Source organism: Eutrema salsugineum, unplaced genomic scaffold (assembly GCF_000478725.1).
Source record: "Eutrema salsugineum unplaced genomic scaffold, Eutsalg1_0 scaffold_5, whole genome shotgun sequence".
NCBI classification, from domain to species: Eukaryota; Viridiplantae; Streptophyta; class Magnoliopsida; order Brassicales; family Brassicaceae; genus Eutrema; species Eutrema salsugineum.
The window spans coordinates 5,067,466-5,084,150 of record NW_006256612.1 but is presented as its reverse complement, the minus strand read 5'-3'; the positions used below and the strand labels follow the sequence as shown (position 1 = coordinate 5,084,150).

At 33.9% G+C, this 16,685-nt stretch overlaps 2 protein-coding genes across 2 annotated transcripts; one reads left to right on the top strand and one right to left on the bottom strand.

Moving 5' to 3' along the window:
* Window positions 1–2,022: 2,022 nt before the first annotated feature.
* Window positions 2,023–3,619, bottom strand: LOC112083990 (putative nuclease HARBI1). The gene is given in 3 exon segments (XM_024152222.1): window positions 2,023–2,183; window positions 2,237–3,221; window positions 3,518–3,619. Coding segments are annotated over 3 exon segments (1,248 nt in total).
* An 11,043-nt stretch (window positions 3,620–14,662) lies between these two features.
* LOC18992165 lies at window positions 14,663–15,768 on the top strand. The gene is made up of 3 exons (XM_006415530.2): window positions 14,663–14,740; window positions 14,839–14,940; window positions 15,336–15,768. The coding sequence occupies exons 1-3, from the start codon at window positions 14,663–14,665 to the stop codon at window positions 15,588–15,590; spliced, it is 435 nt and encodes a 144-aa protein (XP_006415593.1). The 3' UTR covers window positions 15,591–15,768.
* Window positions 15,769–16,685: the final 917 nt, after the last annotated feature.

The following is a 16,685-nucleotide window of genomic DNA, read 5'->3' as shown; positions in this document are numbered from 1 at the left end:
AAAAATCTATCGGTTCATTATTCCTGTATGCTTAGCTATTAATAAAGGACGAAAGTCTTAAAATTTGAGTCAATGGTTTATCTCCAGATATAAGAGTTGTATAAATAGCCTGAATTTTTGTTGCTCTTTTGTTGTTGTGTGTTATAAGAGTTTGCTGATTCACATGCATTGTTATAATTATATATACTATGTTTATTAGTTCTATGCTATTGCTAACTGTCAATAAACGTCACTGGAGCTTGATTAGGACACGGTACCGGATAAATCATGAAATTTTGAAGTGTTTATATATGAACTTGCGTATACTTGTTCTTCATGAAATAAACTTTTAACCTAGAGATCTTCAGGATAGTGTTTTGTAATTGTTATTTCTATGTGCAAGCCATGCCAGTGTACTGCTTTAGGTATAATCAAATGGAGATGGTAGAGGTGTAAGCCCACTCACTGTTTAACTAACTTTATAAAGCTCTGTCAATAAATAATTGTACCATTTATGATTCACTAATTTAATCTATCTCTGTCAATAAATAATTGTTTTTGAGTGAAAACATTCTGTTTCTATGTTTGATTGTCTTCCTAACATCATTGTATGTGAAATAGTAAAATTAGATTGGGACATGAAAAAATAGGTTACTACTGAAGATTAATGTGAACTATTTCATACAAATAGAGATAATGACATAAGATTGGATCTCATTTTAGACTGGAAGTTACAGTCTATCCTTTAAGGCTATCCTTCATATTTAATTTATCTCACCACAAAACTTAGCCATTCTGAATCCCATGACTCCGACAAGTATGCTCTTGGCACCGACGACTCTGTGTCTGTCTTACTCCGCTCTTCACCGCAGAGGATTAATTTTCCGCATAAACCCTTTTTGTCTCCTCAGCTTCTAAGTCAGTGACACTCTCTCTTCTCTCAGTTGTTCTTCTTCCTCTGCTTCTCCGTGATCCTCATCTGGTTCTCATCCATGGTTCCTTCGCATTTGCTAATTCGGTTTTGGAATTTAGTTTTTAAAGTCTCGCTTATTTCCATCTCTCGAGCCAAAAGAATCAAAGGGCTTCAAGAAACTTGGCGGGTGATTGTGTGAGAGATACAGAAAAATAAAAATAAATATGGATATTGACTTATGTAAGTTAGTGGTTTTTGCAAAGAAAATAGGAGATTAATACGAGTAACGTGTGCTTATAATAAAAATGGAGTATAACTCAATTCGTTTCACATTTTTCAGTGTTGTCACAAATAATTTTATATAAATGTATATCGTAACACGTCAGAGAACGAGGATTTAAAAAATACAAGTACTTAACTACTTATAATTCGGGGTCTTGTTCACATTACACATTTTCACGTAGTAATAGTATTTTTTGTGCTAAAAATAATAGTTAATAAAGAAAATATTAATTATAGGGAGTAATAGTAAGAGCATGAACCGGTTTTCGATGACTAGTGGAAGACTGTGATTGACCATTGAATTTGGAGGAAAATTCTTTTTTCCTTCCTTCCTAGTTTTCTTCCTACACAATTTTCCTTCTTTCCTAGTTTTATTTCCTTCCTACTTTTTTTTAAACAACCCAAAGAATATCTACAATGTTCAACCAAAATACATAGATCTCTTATATGGGTCTTAAACCTAACTTTATTATTAAAAAACTACTTAAGAGACCCTAACGGGTCTACAATATTTATAGTCTAAATTAGAGAAATTAATATAGACAAGCGAAGTAGCGAACACGTGAGTCGTGCGTCGTGACGTGAGGCGTCACGCACGCGGTCTCTCGGGATACGCCGTCTTAATTCGAGTAGCCCAATAAGAACATGTTTATCGCTGGACATTTTTTGGGTTTCTTCCAGTATATTATATTAATTAACTTAAAGATAGAAAACTTAATAAGAAATGTATGAATTATGGAAGTACATTGGGAGAAACTCTAGTGGATTTCTTATTTAAAAAAAAAACAGAATAATTATACAATAGAATTGAGATTACAAATTTAAAAACTTTTACATTTTCAAGGTTTTCAGTTGTTTCCTAGTTGACCTCCAAATTTTTGCCAAATATTTTCCATCAAATCTTTTTTCAAATTGTGATGTTGTTTGCCATCCTTTATTTGTTTTGAACTTCCATCATCTCAGCAATATTAATATTGGTATGAAGACTTGTAGAGTATGAGTAATCCACGTGTGAACTGCTTGTTCCTTCTCCATGTTGAAATGTAGAAAGATCTAGTAGATCGTATCCATCTCGTTCATCTTCGACTATCATATTATGGAGTATAATACAAGATCTCATAATCTGACCTATTTTTCCTTTATCCCAATAATTAGCCGGATTTTTAATAATAGCAAACCGAGATTGTAATACGCCAAAAGCACGCTCAACATCTTTTCGGGTAGACTCTTGATATAGGGCAAATAAAGATGGTTTAGAACCCTGAGGAAGTGGAATAGATGGGACAAACGTAGCCCACTTTGGATAAATCCCGTCAGTGAGATAGTAAGCCAAATGATACTCTCTTCCGTTGACGGTAAAATTTACTTTCGGAGCTCGACCATTTATAAAATCATCAAAGACGGGTGACCGATCCAGAATATTGATATCATTTAACGTACCTGGAGATCCAAAAAACGCATGCCATATCCAAAGATCATATGAGGCCACCGCTTCTAAAACGATAGTGGGCTTTCCATGGCCACGTGCATATTGGCCTTTCCAAGCGGTGGGACAATTCTTCCATTCCCAGTGCATGCAGTCAATGCTTCCGATCATCCCGGGAAATCCCCGTTGCTCTCCATAATAGAGTAATCTTTCAAGATCTTCCGGTGTGGGGCGTCGTAGGTACTCATCTCCAAATAGCATTATAATTCCGTCGACAAAATTTTCTAAACACAAACGAGCAGTTGTTGCACCGAGTCGTAGGTACTCATCAACCTCATCAAGAGCATTGCCATATGCCAAGATACGTATTGCTGCTGTGCACTTCTGAAGTGCAGAGAGACCAAGCCGTCCGAGTGCATCTTTCTTCTGCCGGAAGTAAGGAACTTCATTTGAAAGACGATCTACAATACGTAAGAACCATGGTTTGTTCATCCTAAACCGTCGCCTGAATAGATTTGCCGGGTAGGTTGGATTGTCACTGAAGTAATCGTTCCACAAACGATCATGACCTTGTTCCCTCTCTCTTTCAATGAAAACTCTCTTTTTCTTGTTTTTTTTGCTCTTGATTTTCAATGAAAAAATTCTCAAAGTGTTGATCCCACACTTGTTCATAGTGCTGATCCCAAACTTGTTCATAGTGCTGATTAAAAAAATCATCAAACTCATTATTTGAAGAAGAAGAACCCATTCTTTTGTTTTTTGTAATGGGTTTAAAACAAGTAGGAGAATGAGAGAAGAAGATACAACGATGATGAAATATGTGAAGTATGTTTACATATATATAGCGAGTATAAGTTGCATTATGTGGTCTATAGAAAAAGTCACGGCATGTGGTGTTTCCACAATCATACAATTACCACCTGCAAAAATCCAAACCCTACAAAAGCAAACATACTGACATACTGACTCAGATCCTCATCAACATGGGCTCTTGTGAATGTCTTTGTTTTCTGGTGCATTGTCTTCTTATGCCGACGAAGTCACTAGGTGGAAACCTGACTCAGCTCCTCGTCTACATTGACGTAAATAATAAAAGCATTACATTAGTTGAACATTACAGAACAACATAAAAAGTAGACAACAACAAGCTTCATTCATAAACCACCATTACAATAGTTGAACATTACACATACGACTAAAAAGTAGACAAACATTAAAAGACTAAGTAGACTCTTCATAAAAAAAACAAAGCATAAAACTAAACAGACACATAGTAGACATTACACTGATGAAACTAATGCTTCTTCTTCGACTAAAACAACTCTGCTATGAGCTTCTTCTTCAGGGCCTCATCGCACTCATTTAAGGTATCCTTCCTCGCAACCAGACTGTCCAGCAAACCCATCTTGGACCGTCTTTCTTTGACCGCTAACTCCTTTTCTTTCACGATCCACATCTCTTGAAACTGAGTTACAACATTACCATCACCGTTAGACTTCTTTCCTTTGGATTTCGCAGCCTTAATTCCCGGAGGACGTGACTCAGTTTGAGCTTCATCAGCATTCTTTCCTTCCTCGCCTTCAGCTGCCTCCGACTGGGTGCCGTCTTGAGACCTCCTCCTTTTCTTCTTTCCATCTGTTTTAGCTGCAGTCAGTTCACACCACTTTTGATCGTAACGGAGCTCCTGCCACGCATGGTCCATCGTAAACTTCTTCTTATGGTCAGTAAAGAAAATCTCATGAGCCATTTTCAACACATCATTCTCGTTCATCCCACTTGCTTTAGCCCTCGACGCAGCCGCGTATGCCCCAGAGAACTTGCAGACGTTCTCATTGATTTTTTGCCAACGCTGCTTGCACTGCATAGGCCCGCGGATCTCTCTTCCAACCGCCAGTGGAGATGCACCGAAATAGTCTGCTATGCGCGACCAAAACGTGATGTTCTTCTGCTCGTTAGCAACCACGGGATCTTTGCTCGTGTTGAGCCATGAGCTTATGAGCAACAAATCTTCGGCTGGAGTCCATGTTCGGCGTTCCTTCTTCTCTGCAGGTGTCTCCTCGGTCTGAGAACTGAAGATGGGGGCTTGGGAAGAACCAAGATCAACGGCTGGAAAGGACAAGAAATTTTCTTGTTGACTCGTGAGTAAGTCAACAAAAGTAGAAGGCTGGTTCTCACTAGATATACTCCTAGTTTCTACTGCAATAGAACAGTGATGTAATTGTAATATAAAGGATTCGAAATCCAGAGGACCAGTGTTACTCTATGAATTTGTGAGGATTGAATTAAAGCTAAGACGAAAGATGGTTTGTTTTGAAAACTAAAAAGTAACAGAATGGCAAACAACAATTTAAATTCAAATTAAAACAAGCACTAGACCAAAGCAATTCGCAGGAATTTCAGAGATAAGAACCAGATGACTATTCATGGCACAAGTGTAACGGAAGTCTCGAACTCAAACAGAAAAGCTTATCGATCCACTGTCGTGATCTCGATAACTTTGTCTAACAACCTAAATCCTAAACTGTCGTTTGAACCTAGAAAATTGCAGACAAGCATTAGCTAGCAGGTTTGATCTGTTCACGATTTGCCTTAACTTCAACTGTCGTTGGCTAAGGACAAATCGCTCACCAATGTTTATTCTAGCAACCTATTACACTTTTGATGAACAGATTAACCTAAAATCGCAGATTGAGTGATCAATTCAACCTAAGCATTAAGTCTAACAATTGTGAAGACAATAGATATCAAGCCCTATTTGCATCTAATCCTCTAACTCATGAAATCCTTTGAACGCTTTAATCTAGCTAAGAGATCTACTCAGACATGAAGAAAAGAAACACAGAAACAGATGGAAAGGAATTCATGAATTAAAATCGCAGAAGAGATTATAGGGTTCAGAATTCTTCTCAAAGTGTAGCAGATTTCTTCTCCCAAAAGCTTACAAGTAAAAACTCTATGGTTCAGGAAATTGTAAAAAGAAAAACGTAGAAAGTCTGTAAAAAAACGTGATAATAAAACACAGGCGGCTGTGGGCTTTTTATTCTCTTTCTCCTCCCAAAATTTGGTAAAAGTCGATTTCCTTATTTTTCTCCCGTCTGGAGCAGGTGCTCTACGAAGGGTCCAAACCGGGAGCAGGTGCTCCGGGGATGATTTCTCCAAAAACGTGTGAAATAGCTCCTTATTGCTCAAATTCATCTCTTTTTGCTCCAATGCCTCCTAAACATTCCAATCCTTTGATAAGGCCTCTAAGTCAACTGAAACTTACTGAAAAGACTCCAAAAACTCCTAAAACAATTAGTAAACACAAGTTAGAATGAGTCAAAATCTCCACTCATCAAAGGCGGAGTGAAGGGAAAGGAAGAACCCATGGGTTTATGAAGGGGTTTACAAAGGAAAAAAGAGAGAAGAGGTAGACGAATAAGAGATAATGAACTTGGGAAACAGAGAGTTGAGCAATTACTTCAAGTGTTTACTACTAAGTGAAGCTGTTAGTTGAGGTGTTTAAATAGAAGATCAAAAAAAAAAAGAAGAAGCAAAAGATGAGATAGCATTCATCACAATCTCACAACTATACCGAGTTGACGAGAACTCTATCACACCACATAGATATATTAAACCACACCATTAACTACCTAACCGGCATCAAAGCTACCACTAATGCATTTATTACCACTAAGTAGCCACACGGTTCCATTTACTTGAGATTAAAATTCCATTTAGATCCTAACTAGATACAATACAAAGAAATAAGAAAGCAAACACTAACCTCAAAAGCTTCCTATGCTCTGTCTCCTTGGAAGTGGAAAGCATCACAACCTGCAAACAAGCATTGACCAACAAACAAACCAACCAAAGCATAACAGACATTCGAATACAACACATAACAGCCGCATTATCATCATTCCAATCCGGAAAAAAACATAACAATAAGTCTTACATTCGATTACAATACTTAACAAAATACAACACTTCTAACCCTTTAAAACTATTTGAAAACCAAAAGAGAATTAGCCGATAGTACCATGTTTTACCTTACTTCACAAAGCTAACAAAGACACCGACTGAAACGATTAGAACAACCAATGCTACAACCACCTTCACCTCCTTTCCTTCCTTTGTCTTCGAAGCACTAAGCTCCTTCAACGTTTTCACTTCATCTTCACGAACCCTTGCCTCAAGAGACTTCAAACTAGCCTTAAGTTCCATCAGCTCCTCAGTAATTGCCTCGTCCCACCATTTCCAAACATGGAGTCCTTCCTACAAGCAAAAATTATGTTAAGCGACCATCTGAATCCTAAAATACTACAAGCTTTGATCATCACCTAAACTCTAAACTCACCGAACTGTTCGAGCAGGTGTAGAAGCGCCGCCCAGGATTTGTGGTGGTATGAGAAGTAACAAGTACCGTTCCAGCTCCGCAGAAGCACCTCGATGGAATCCCGTGGAAACCAGTACGACGAGCCCTTGAGTTGTTGCTGCTCCTCGACGAATCACTGCTTTGACTGAGTGTCATTTTCCTGTAACAAATCCAAGTATTAGTCAACAAATCCAAGCTGCAAACAAAGTTTGGAAGATCGGAGAAGACAAATATCGATGAAGAAAAGATCACAGAAGAAGAATACCGGAGAATACGAAGATCGGAGAAGAAGAAATCAGAGATCAGAGAAGAACAAGACCGGAGAAGACGAAGATCGGAGAAGAAGAAATCAAAGATCGACGACCATTTTTTCGATGAAGAAGAAATCAGACATCGACATTTTATTTGTTTTATCCGTTGATGAAGACCATTTTTCCCCTAAATTCTTCACCCTCTCACAACATGACACGTACACAAGTGGGATCGATCCCAAAAATTATAAAAGAGAGATCGTTTCTCTTCTTTAATTTAGTTTTTGATTTATTTTTGGGCTAATATTCACCCAGATACCCAACAAGAGTCCAGCGATAAACATGGCCTAAGATCCTAAATATTCTGAAAAAACACACGTGAACGGAAATACCCGAAAAGAAAAGGAAAAAAAAACACTCGGACGGAAAGAGCTACAACATTTTTTCTTGTATAATACCATTTTCCATGTAAAAAGCGACAAATATGTAGTACGTAGCGACAAATATCATTTCATCGTAATGTGGACAGGGGTTTAGAAGAAGAAGAAAAAAAAAATTGTGGACATGGCCAACTCCAAAGATGATTAATTCTCAACGATATAATTAAAAGAGGTTATACGAACATATATATAATTAATTTCTTCTTCTTATATATGATAAAAACAATGCATGCGATAGCCAAAAGTTAATCAAATGTTTTTCTTTTTCCTTTACTAGAATTTATAAATACATATATTCTCACCTTTGTCTTGTGATCCTGCAGTTATATATCCTAAGGATTCCACTTTCAAAGAGACCTAATTATAATCATATACGTAACGGACGATATTAGTTACAAGTTACAACTGAACTTTGGTGTAGTTGGATATACTTAAGAATATGCTGTACCTACATAACGCTAAGAGCATTTTGTCTTGTGTCATTGTTCAGACAAAATCGCAAATCTTAAAAGGTGATACAAGAATATGATACAAAGTGTTACAAGAATAGGATACAAAGTATGTCATTTTACTATGACGTACTTATATTTTTAGAAATATTACTTAAAAGAAATTGATCCCCAAAGTAATGACTATACTTATATAGTTAATCGCTTTAATGTACCTTTAATATTTTAACAGAATTAGAGATTTGGTATTTTTCAAAGATTATTTGACTTTATTGAGAGGAATAACGTTATTCATGGACATATTAATATAGGCTAAATATATTACCATAATTGTATAGTGTTGCAGTTTCGAGTTTCTGCAATCTATGCGTCTTCATGAAGAAGCTTGATATAATAGAAAGAACATTCCCACGGATCTTCCTTTTCACGAATCATTTTCTACTTTTTTTTTCTTTTGTCAACCACATTCTCTACTTTATATAGTTAACTAGATTTTAACTCCGTGCGTCCGCACGGGAATGTTTTATTTTTTTATTTCTAATATAAGTTGTATTTATCTTTTTTTGTTTAGATATAATTTATTTTTGTTATTTATTTTTTTAATAAAAAAACTGTTATCATATTTTAATTTTAAACAGTAAAATTTATATATTAGTAGAATAAGAGTATACGTTAATTACGTATACATTGATCTAATGTTAATTATAAATTTTGTTATTATGTGAATTTAAATTTACACATAAACAATATATATATCTATGAATTTGATAATCCATCCGTTTAGTTGTCTTAAATCATTTTTAATATCTTACATGTTTTGACAAACTAACTCGTATAAGACTATAATTATAATTGTATAACCCTATAAATATTTACTAATATGGAATATTTGGACCAATTGATTTTGAAAAAATATAATAAGATATTTATTTACTATTTGTGCTATTAAAAAATGTATATATATATCTAAATTTAATTAAATTTTTAATAATTTAAAATTTAAATTAAAGATGACCTAGATTTTAGGAAATCTAAAAATATCTAAATTAATAACTAATTTTCGGAAATTAAAAATAAAAATAAAATAAAATATTATAAAAAAACTTTAGGAGTATTTGGATGTAAAAACTAAATATGCTTCTGTTTTAATAGAATAAATTATTTACCATCCTTTTTCTCTCTTTCCACATTAAACATTCTTTTATTTTCATGTCATTACTTCATATGGAACTCTTAAACAAGTGGTCTCAAGCACACATTTTTTTTAAACCACAAGCATCTCAATTAGTCTTCTTTAAATCTCTCAAATCAACCACACCATGACACCAGAAAAAATTGGGCTGTGACAATTAGAAGACACTTGTAATTAAAGCCATGATTTTATCCTAACAAAAAAGCCATGATTTTAGTCACAAGGCCTAGCAAGTTTTCTGTAATATACAAGGTTAACACTAGAGTTAGAGTATTGTAAAATGAAATGATACATGTACGATGTTTTACTTTGTTGTGTAGAATATAGCGGGAAAAAAAAGAGAGAGAGTTAAGGACTGCTGTTTATTTAGGAATGTCTGACCATAAAACTTGTGGCATGAAAGATTATTCTTTACAAATTATACGGAGAAGAATAGACCATTCTCGGAATAAAACCTCAGTATTATTTACAATCTAGCATTGTACCGTGGAATATGCTTCTCACAAATATTGTATAAATGTAACCATTGAATTTTTCAGGTTACAATTGTGGAGAGGTGAGATGTATCAAAGGTGAAAATGCATTACAGGGTAAGATCTCTATTGGCAGGAAACCATTACTTGACCTTTGCATTTCTTTATGCATTGCACTGTAGTGAGTTCTCTGCCAAAGGAGATTTGCCCGGTAATTCTTCTGCGCCAATATTTCAAAAATAGTTACACGCTATTGATCGATCAAAATCTGCGAATAAGTAAACTCCACTTTTTATGTCTTCGTGCTGGCTTTGGTCATGTTCATACATGGAATTTTGGCGATCTCTCTTCCTATTTTTATGAATGTAGAAGGTGAGACATATTTTATAAATTGTTCTTTGTTTTCTACCATTCTCAGACAGCGGTCTTCTTGCTTTTCACACATTAGGATATGCTTTATGCTCAAGCAAAAATTGACTTCATTTACAGCATTTATCCATCACCAAATTTCAACAATCAATTATGACTCTTTTATATCCCTTTAGTCTTTAATTTTTTTCTTGTAAACCGAGATATCATTTTATTTGAATAATTTTCTATTAATTTAAAATGTTCTGTACGTAAAACAAAGCTTTATACCATAAAGAAGAGAGTTAATAATTATACTTCTCAGAACAAAGCCTCAGCCCTACCATAGAATTACCTCTCTTTGATCTTTAATGTGTTTTCTACATAAAATAGGTCAAGACGTCAAGTCATTCCATACTTTTGTATTGAACCTCGACTCAAATAGTTTTTCGTAAACCCGCTTTAAGGAGGTTCTTGACCGCTACATGCTTCGCCATACATAGACAGGACATCTGCTTTGCTGACTTCTATGGGATTGGAATAGCGATGATATCTTCTTTTCATTACTCGTGCTAATAACGAAATGGGATAAATCAATAATTTGCATAGTTTTTTTGAATAATTTCCATAGTTGTTTAGCTAGTAGCGCTAAATTGAACTTTTGAAAGTCTCGAACCCAAGCCTTTCTGATGTTAGTGGACAACAAGTTTTATCCCAAGCCAACCAGTATTTATTTACTCTTATTACGCCACCAGAAATTGGAGATTCCATTTCTCATTTTGTTTGTTATCTCTTTTGGTAAGGCAGAATATAACATATGTTAGAAGGGCTTGACTGACTGATTTGATCAGGACTTCTTTTCCTCATTTCAATAAGAATTTAGTCAACCATGAGTTAATTATATTGTTCAGCCTATCTTGCACGAATGAACATACCTGTCTTTTTTATCCCAATATCTTCATTGAAAGAGCCAAGTAGACATGCCTTTAAATATGAATTCATGAGTCTGAATATGTTACAAAACTCTAAAAATAAAATATATTGAAATCAATAAGGCCTTTAGGTGCTAAAGAAATAACTGAATAAATATTAAAAACAAACTATATATACCTAAATCAAATAATCTATATCGGAAAAATAGTTATTCCCAATCACGTTATTCGGCCCAAAACTAAAGTAGAAGAGAGTATGCAAAGGATATTCCCATGGATCTTCCATTTCAAAGAAAATAATCAATTTTCTACTTTTATGAAACCTTTTCTCTATTTTTTTTTGGTTCAAACCAAACATTTTTCTACTTTACTACTGTATTTTAATTAATCTTATTTGTTGTTTGTTTAGTTCTTTTTTTTTCGGGGATAGAGCATTTTGTAACCTGTACCAAGTTGTTCATAGCACATTTCTGGGAAGTCATAGAACATATTTGAATGCCTTCTCTTCAGTCTTCCCATCCCTATACGAAATAATAGACAAATATTTCCCATTTTACAAAATAAATAAACTGACGTCATTTGTTGAATACTCGAATGTAAACATCTTTTAACGATTACAACCCAAACATATCAATAACCCGTGAATTTTTATTTCTTATAGAAGAATCTTACATGCATACCTACAAATACAATTAACGATAACAACAACCGTCTGATGAGACAAGATTATGCTCGTTAAATATGTTTTTGTAAAAAGGCTAAACTGGTATAATGTAGGGTCTTTGATTGATATTGCAAATCCCTTTGCTCCTCCAATTTCATTCTTGCGGCTGAATCGTTTCGGATTCAACGTTCATAGTGACTTAGGATTCGGATGCCATAAAAATAAAAATAAATGAAAAGCATTTCAAGTTGGATTTTTGCAAGAGAGTACGTAGGCGTAAGAGATTATTCCTTTGAGATTATACATTGAAAGACACTATTTTGGGAATCATACCGCAAGACTCTTTTACAACAAACAAAAGCATCGTCCCATCGCATATGCTTCTTTGCAATATTATATAAACACACTAATATTTCTTCAAGAGAAATTGTATTTTATAGAGTTAAAGATCAATTAAGGTGCAAATGCAATTACAGGGCAAGATCTCTATTGGCAGGAGTCCCATTACTTCACTCTTGCATATGTATATAACTTCACTATGCATTTGTTTGTGGTGAGCTTTCTGCCAAAGGAGATTTGCCCGGTAATTCTTCGACGCCAATATATTAATATACCTAACCACCAAAAAGGTTAAATTTAAACAAAATCTTTGGAAAACCAAAGATTTTTTTGGCTGTGATTTGAGGATGTTTATGGGCGTGGAGTGCTCTTCTATTCCCAACTAAGGGAACTTGGACGAATAATTTTTATTTTGAACAATGCATCTTCACATTTTGATCATCACAAAATATGAAAATACAAATGCAAACTCGAAACGTGAACAAACAATCTACTTATAACTAGAGTTGTCTACATCGAGGTAAATATATGTGATACACGTACTTTCGTCGATAACTAAATGGTAGTCCTATTATTAACTTTGAACTGAGTACAAAAAAAATAGCAGATACTAGATGTATTGTGATGACATAAGAAAAGACAAATTGCAACTGATGGGTTCAGACCATATTAATGTTAACTTCTCCATATATGTTTTTGTTTTGTAGTTTTGTATACAAAAATTGGATTTAGTCTATTGGTCACCTCTTCAGCTTTCTCTTTACACACAACAACGCTCTTCATCACTCTCTATCTATTTGCTCCCATTTCCTTTATTCATATTAACAGCTTTAACGACAAACGTCTCGTGATAAATCTTCGTCGTATACATTCTGTCTTTTAGGATACTCATTTAGTCATTTGTTTTTTTTTTCCTTTTCTACTTAGTTTAGTGCCACCTATTTATCCATCCATAAGCAATGGTTTTTTTTTGTATTATCAAGTCTCCTGGAGCAATACCAGGATAATAAATAATCCTCTTTAACTGGCAGACCTTGAACCTTAGCCAACGTACGTACCTATTAAGATGTTCCTCTTAACTCTAAGTTAACAAGGGTTCAATTTCGATACCAAGGCATCATATAGACCAACTGCATACACTTTTTAAGATTCTCTTCTTGTATTAATTACTTTGGGGAAAGAATTACATCCTCCTCTGTTATGTTTTCGGGTAAAATCGATGAACTCTTAAATCATAAAATATTGAAAAATAATATGAGGTGAATACTCTTTTATTTAGAGTTTTCTTTTCATTAGTTATGTGAATAAATATTTAAAGCTTTAAGACAGTATAATTATGAAATATGAAAATTTTCTATTTCTACCTACCAAATGATACTGTCAGTACAATTAAACTAAAAGAATACCAACCATTTTTTTGGCTAAAAATACCAACCATTTTTTTGGCTAAAAATACCAACCATTTTTTTGGCTAAAAATTTATATCTAACTTTTAAGGGAAAAATTCAATTTTTTTTTAAGAATGTATAGATTACTGTCACAATAAAAAGAAAACGCTTGCTTATAATAGGAAAGATAAGGATAGAGAATAAAACAGAGAAAATGGTAGTAACGAAGCATGTGAAACAATCACAGTGCAGCCCATTGCTTACCACTTAGTCTGCTTTCTTACGTACCTTTCGAAGTGAGACAAACGTAAAGAAGCAACCCGTGATTCATCTTATCTCTATTCCCTCCCCAATTCTTTTTATAATATAAGTATGTATGCAACACATTTTGTATTCGCTGCTATGTTTGTGTCGGTAGCATTTTTATGGCTGTTTCATAGGTATCTGTCTCTGACATCTGGAAGTTTGCCATTGTTTTATTCTCCTTTCGCGTTCATCGATGTATGCTCAAACTCAACATACATATAATTCTATTGATTTCCCGTGATTTGTGATATATACATAATACAAGATTATTTATTCGAAATCATTTTGTTTTTTATCCTCGATGTTTTTAAACCCGTGCTAAAAGATAACGTAGGAAAGCATTCAGGACTACGTACGATTCACCTTATGTCCCAATAAATCTGATGGGTTTAATGAAATTCGATATTCTATTGGTAAAATTACAATTTATCCAATAGATGCATCATCTATAGAAAAATAAAATAAATACAATATATTATTTAATATCCCCAGACGAGTATCTAAATAAGATTTTCTGTCTCCAAAAAAAAAAAAATTAGATCGATCCAACCCGATATTAAATCAATATTAAATCGGATCTCCGGTTAAGGTTAGAAGAGGTGTTCACAGATTTTGCTTCGGTTTTGGACATTTGGTATTAGGTATTGTTCAATAACAACTTTCCAAGTATCTAAATATTTCACACGTCAAATCTTAGGTTTTTATAAGAATATCTCTTCAACCACCATACATTGTTTATTATATTATATTTTACTATTTTAATCTAATTTGGTTTATGGTGCTTTGCTAGTTCATCACCAAGATGTATGTTTCGTACTACACGACAAGAAAATGTGTGTATATATAGATTCAGAGATATATTCTTTAAAGTTCAAAAAAATAATAATCCTTGTCTCAAGGAGTTCAAAAAAATTGAGAAAGTGATGGTGGCTAGTGAACAAAAGAAGAGGGCGAGCCAAGGGAAGCCTCATTTTCTTAGAAAGCTAAACCATTTTAAACTTGTATGTTTATTATTATATATATATATATATGTTCATATCCTTATATATATGTGTGTGTGTGCTTGGAAGTTTGAGGCCAATTATGAGCTATTTTGCAGAGTAACCACGACCAAAACATGCTGACTAGGGAGGCTCTTCTATACATTGCCATGCTCAAACTCAAGATAGAAGCTCTGCAGAAGGAACCTGAAGTTTTCAAGGTTATCAAAACTGAACCTTTACACCAGTTTCAGATTTCTTCTCTGATTTCTTCTAAATATATCACGTAGTCATATATTGATTAATCTCTGTATAATCAGTTGAGAATCTGTTTTCTTCATTTCAAAACTCTGTGAGTAGCCTTGATATGTAAGTCTTTTCACCAAACTTGAACTAAATCCTTTTATACAACGATACCAATTCTAGACTTGATCATATAAAGCAAGCAGCAAAAACAAAAATTGGAGTTAATTAGCTTTTTTATAGGCTTCTTAGTTTAAATATCTGCATGACGTACTGAGGTATCCACATGCGCTCTATTAATTGGGAAGTTACGAAGGTCAAGTCGCCGAATATTAATTGTTTTAATATTAGAAGTTCTTGTAAACTTTGACAGGAGGTAAAGGTGGAGAAGCTTGGGGAAGGGTTTCAAGTAAAGATAAAAAGTCTAAAGGGAGACGATAAGCTTGTGAACATTCTTCAAGCATTTGAAGATTTGGGGTTGAGTGTGACTCAAGCAAGGGCTTCATGCCGAGATACATTTGCCATGGAAGCCAATGTTGTACCTCAATCTAAAGACAAGATGTGGAGTGTTGATGATATTACCCATATTCTGGTTAAAGCTCTTGTCAAGCCAAGTGGTCCGGTTTAACATTTAGGAGGGAAAAGGACTAAAGAAGAAAAGAAGAAGCTCAAAATTTGTTTCATATCTTGAGTTTCAATTTCGAATAGAGACTTTTAAATATATATATATATATATATATGACCTTGTTCTGAAACTCAGTTTAGCTTCTGTAACGTAGCAGATCCATAGAAAATTCAAGTTTAGATTTATGCCGAATTTTTTTTAAAAAAAAAATGTATTTTGATGCTAGTTTTTACTAGATAAATTTAATATCTGATTAACAATATTTTTCATATATAAGCAGCAATTAAGATAATTTGTAAAATTTGTGATTGCATACGGAGTTTGCGTTTATGTTTAGTATTTGATTCATGGTTTTTTATCTTTAACAAAAAAAATGTTTGAGTCATGTTCTTAGTTAGATGTTAACATTTTGAAAATCTAAATGTGTAGGCATTAAGCCATTAAGTCCAGTAGTTGATTTTGAAAGACTAAATTGAGTGCACTTTTCTACATTTAGGACTTGCTTTGCCTTTATATCTTGTATTTTGTATTTAGGGTTTAGTAGTGAAAATGTTTTTGTGTTTACACTAACCGTCCGGATTCATATTGAGATTACATTTGTATTTAAACTTTATGTTTGTATTTAGCGATAATGCTTGTATAGTTGTATTTCCATAAAGCGTTACATTTGTGTTTACCATTCAGGCGTTAACATGTTTGTTAGCGTTTAATATAATTACGTTAGTCTTTTAATATAGCGACTGTGTTTGTGTTTTAATGGTGCGCTCACATTCGATTATTTTTGTTACATTTATGGCCTTTTCGTTTTCCTTTAACTTTTACAATTGTGTTTGTGTTTTCATGTAGCGTTCACATTTTTATTGCATTTAACATTCATGTTTGCATATTGCATATAGTTTTCGACTTTTCGTATTCGTGTTTGCATACGTCTTTACGTTAGTCTTTGGCATTTATATTTTTCTTTGCATGTCGCAGCCGCGTTTGTTTTTTTTTTCTTTTGCATTTTGACTTTACGTTTGCATTTTTTCTTACATTTACCGCTTATTAGTGTTTTAGTTTGGGTTTAAAGCTAACATTTGAAGCATGTTGCATATACCT

Excerpts from the sequence above, each read along its gene's own strand:
- LOC18992165 (XM_006415530.2), top strand. The coding sequence starts at position 14,663 with ATGGTGGCTAGTGAACAAAAGAAGAGGGCGAGCCAAGGGAAGCCTCAT. Across the intron at positions 14,741-14,838 it reads AGCTAAACCATTTTAAACTT|AGTAACCACGACCAAAACAT; the intron begins GTATGTTTATTA and ends GCTATTTTGCAG. Across the intron at positions 14,941-15,335 it reads AGGAACCTGAAGTTTTCAAG|GAGGTAAAGGTGGAGAAGCT; the intron begins GTTATCAAAACT and ends AAACTTTGACAG.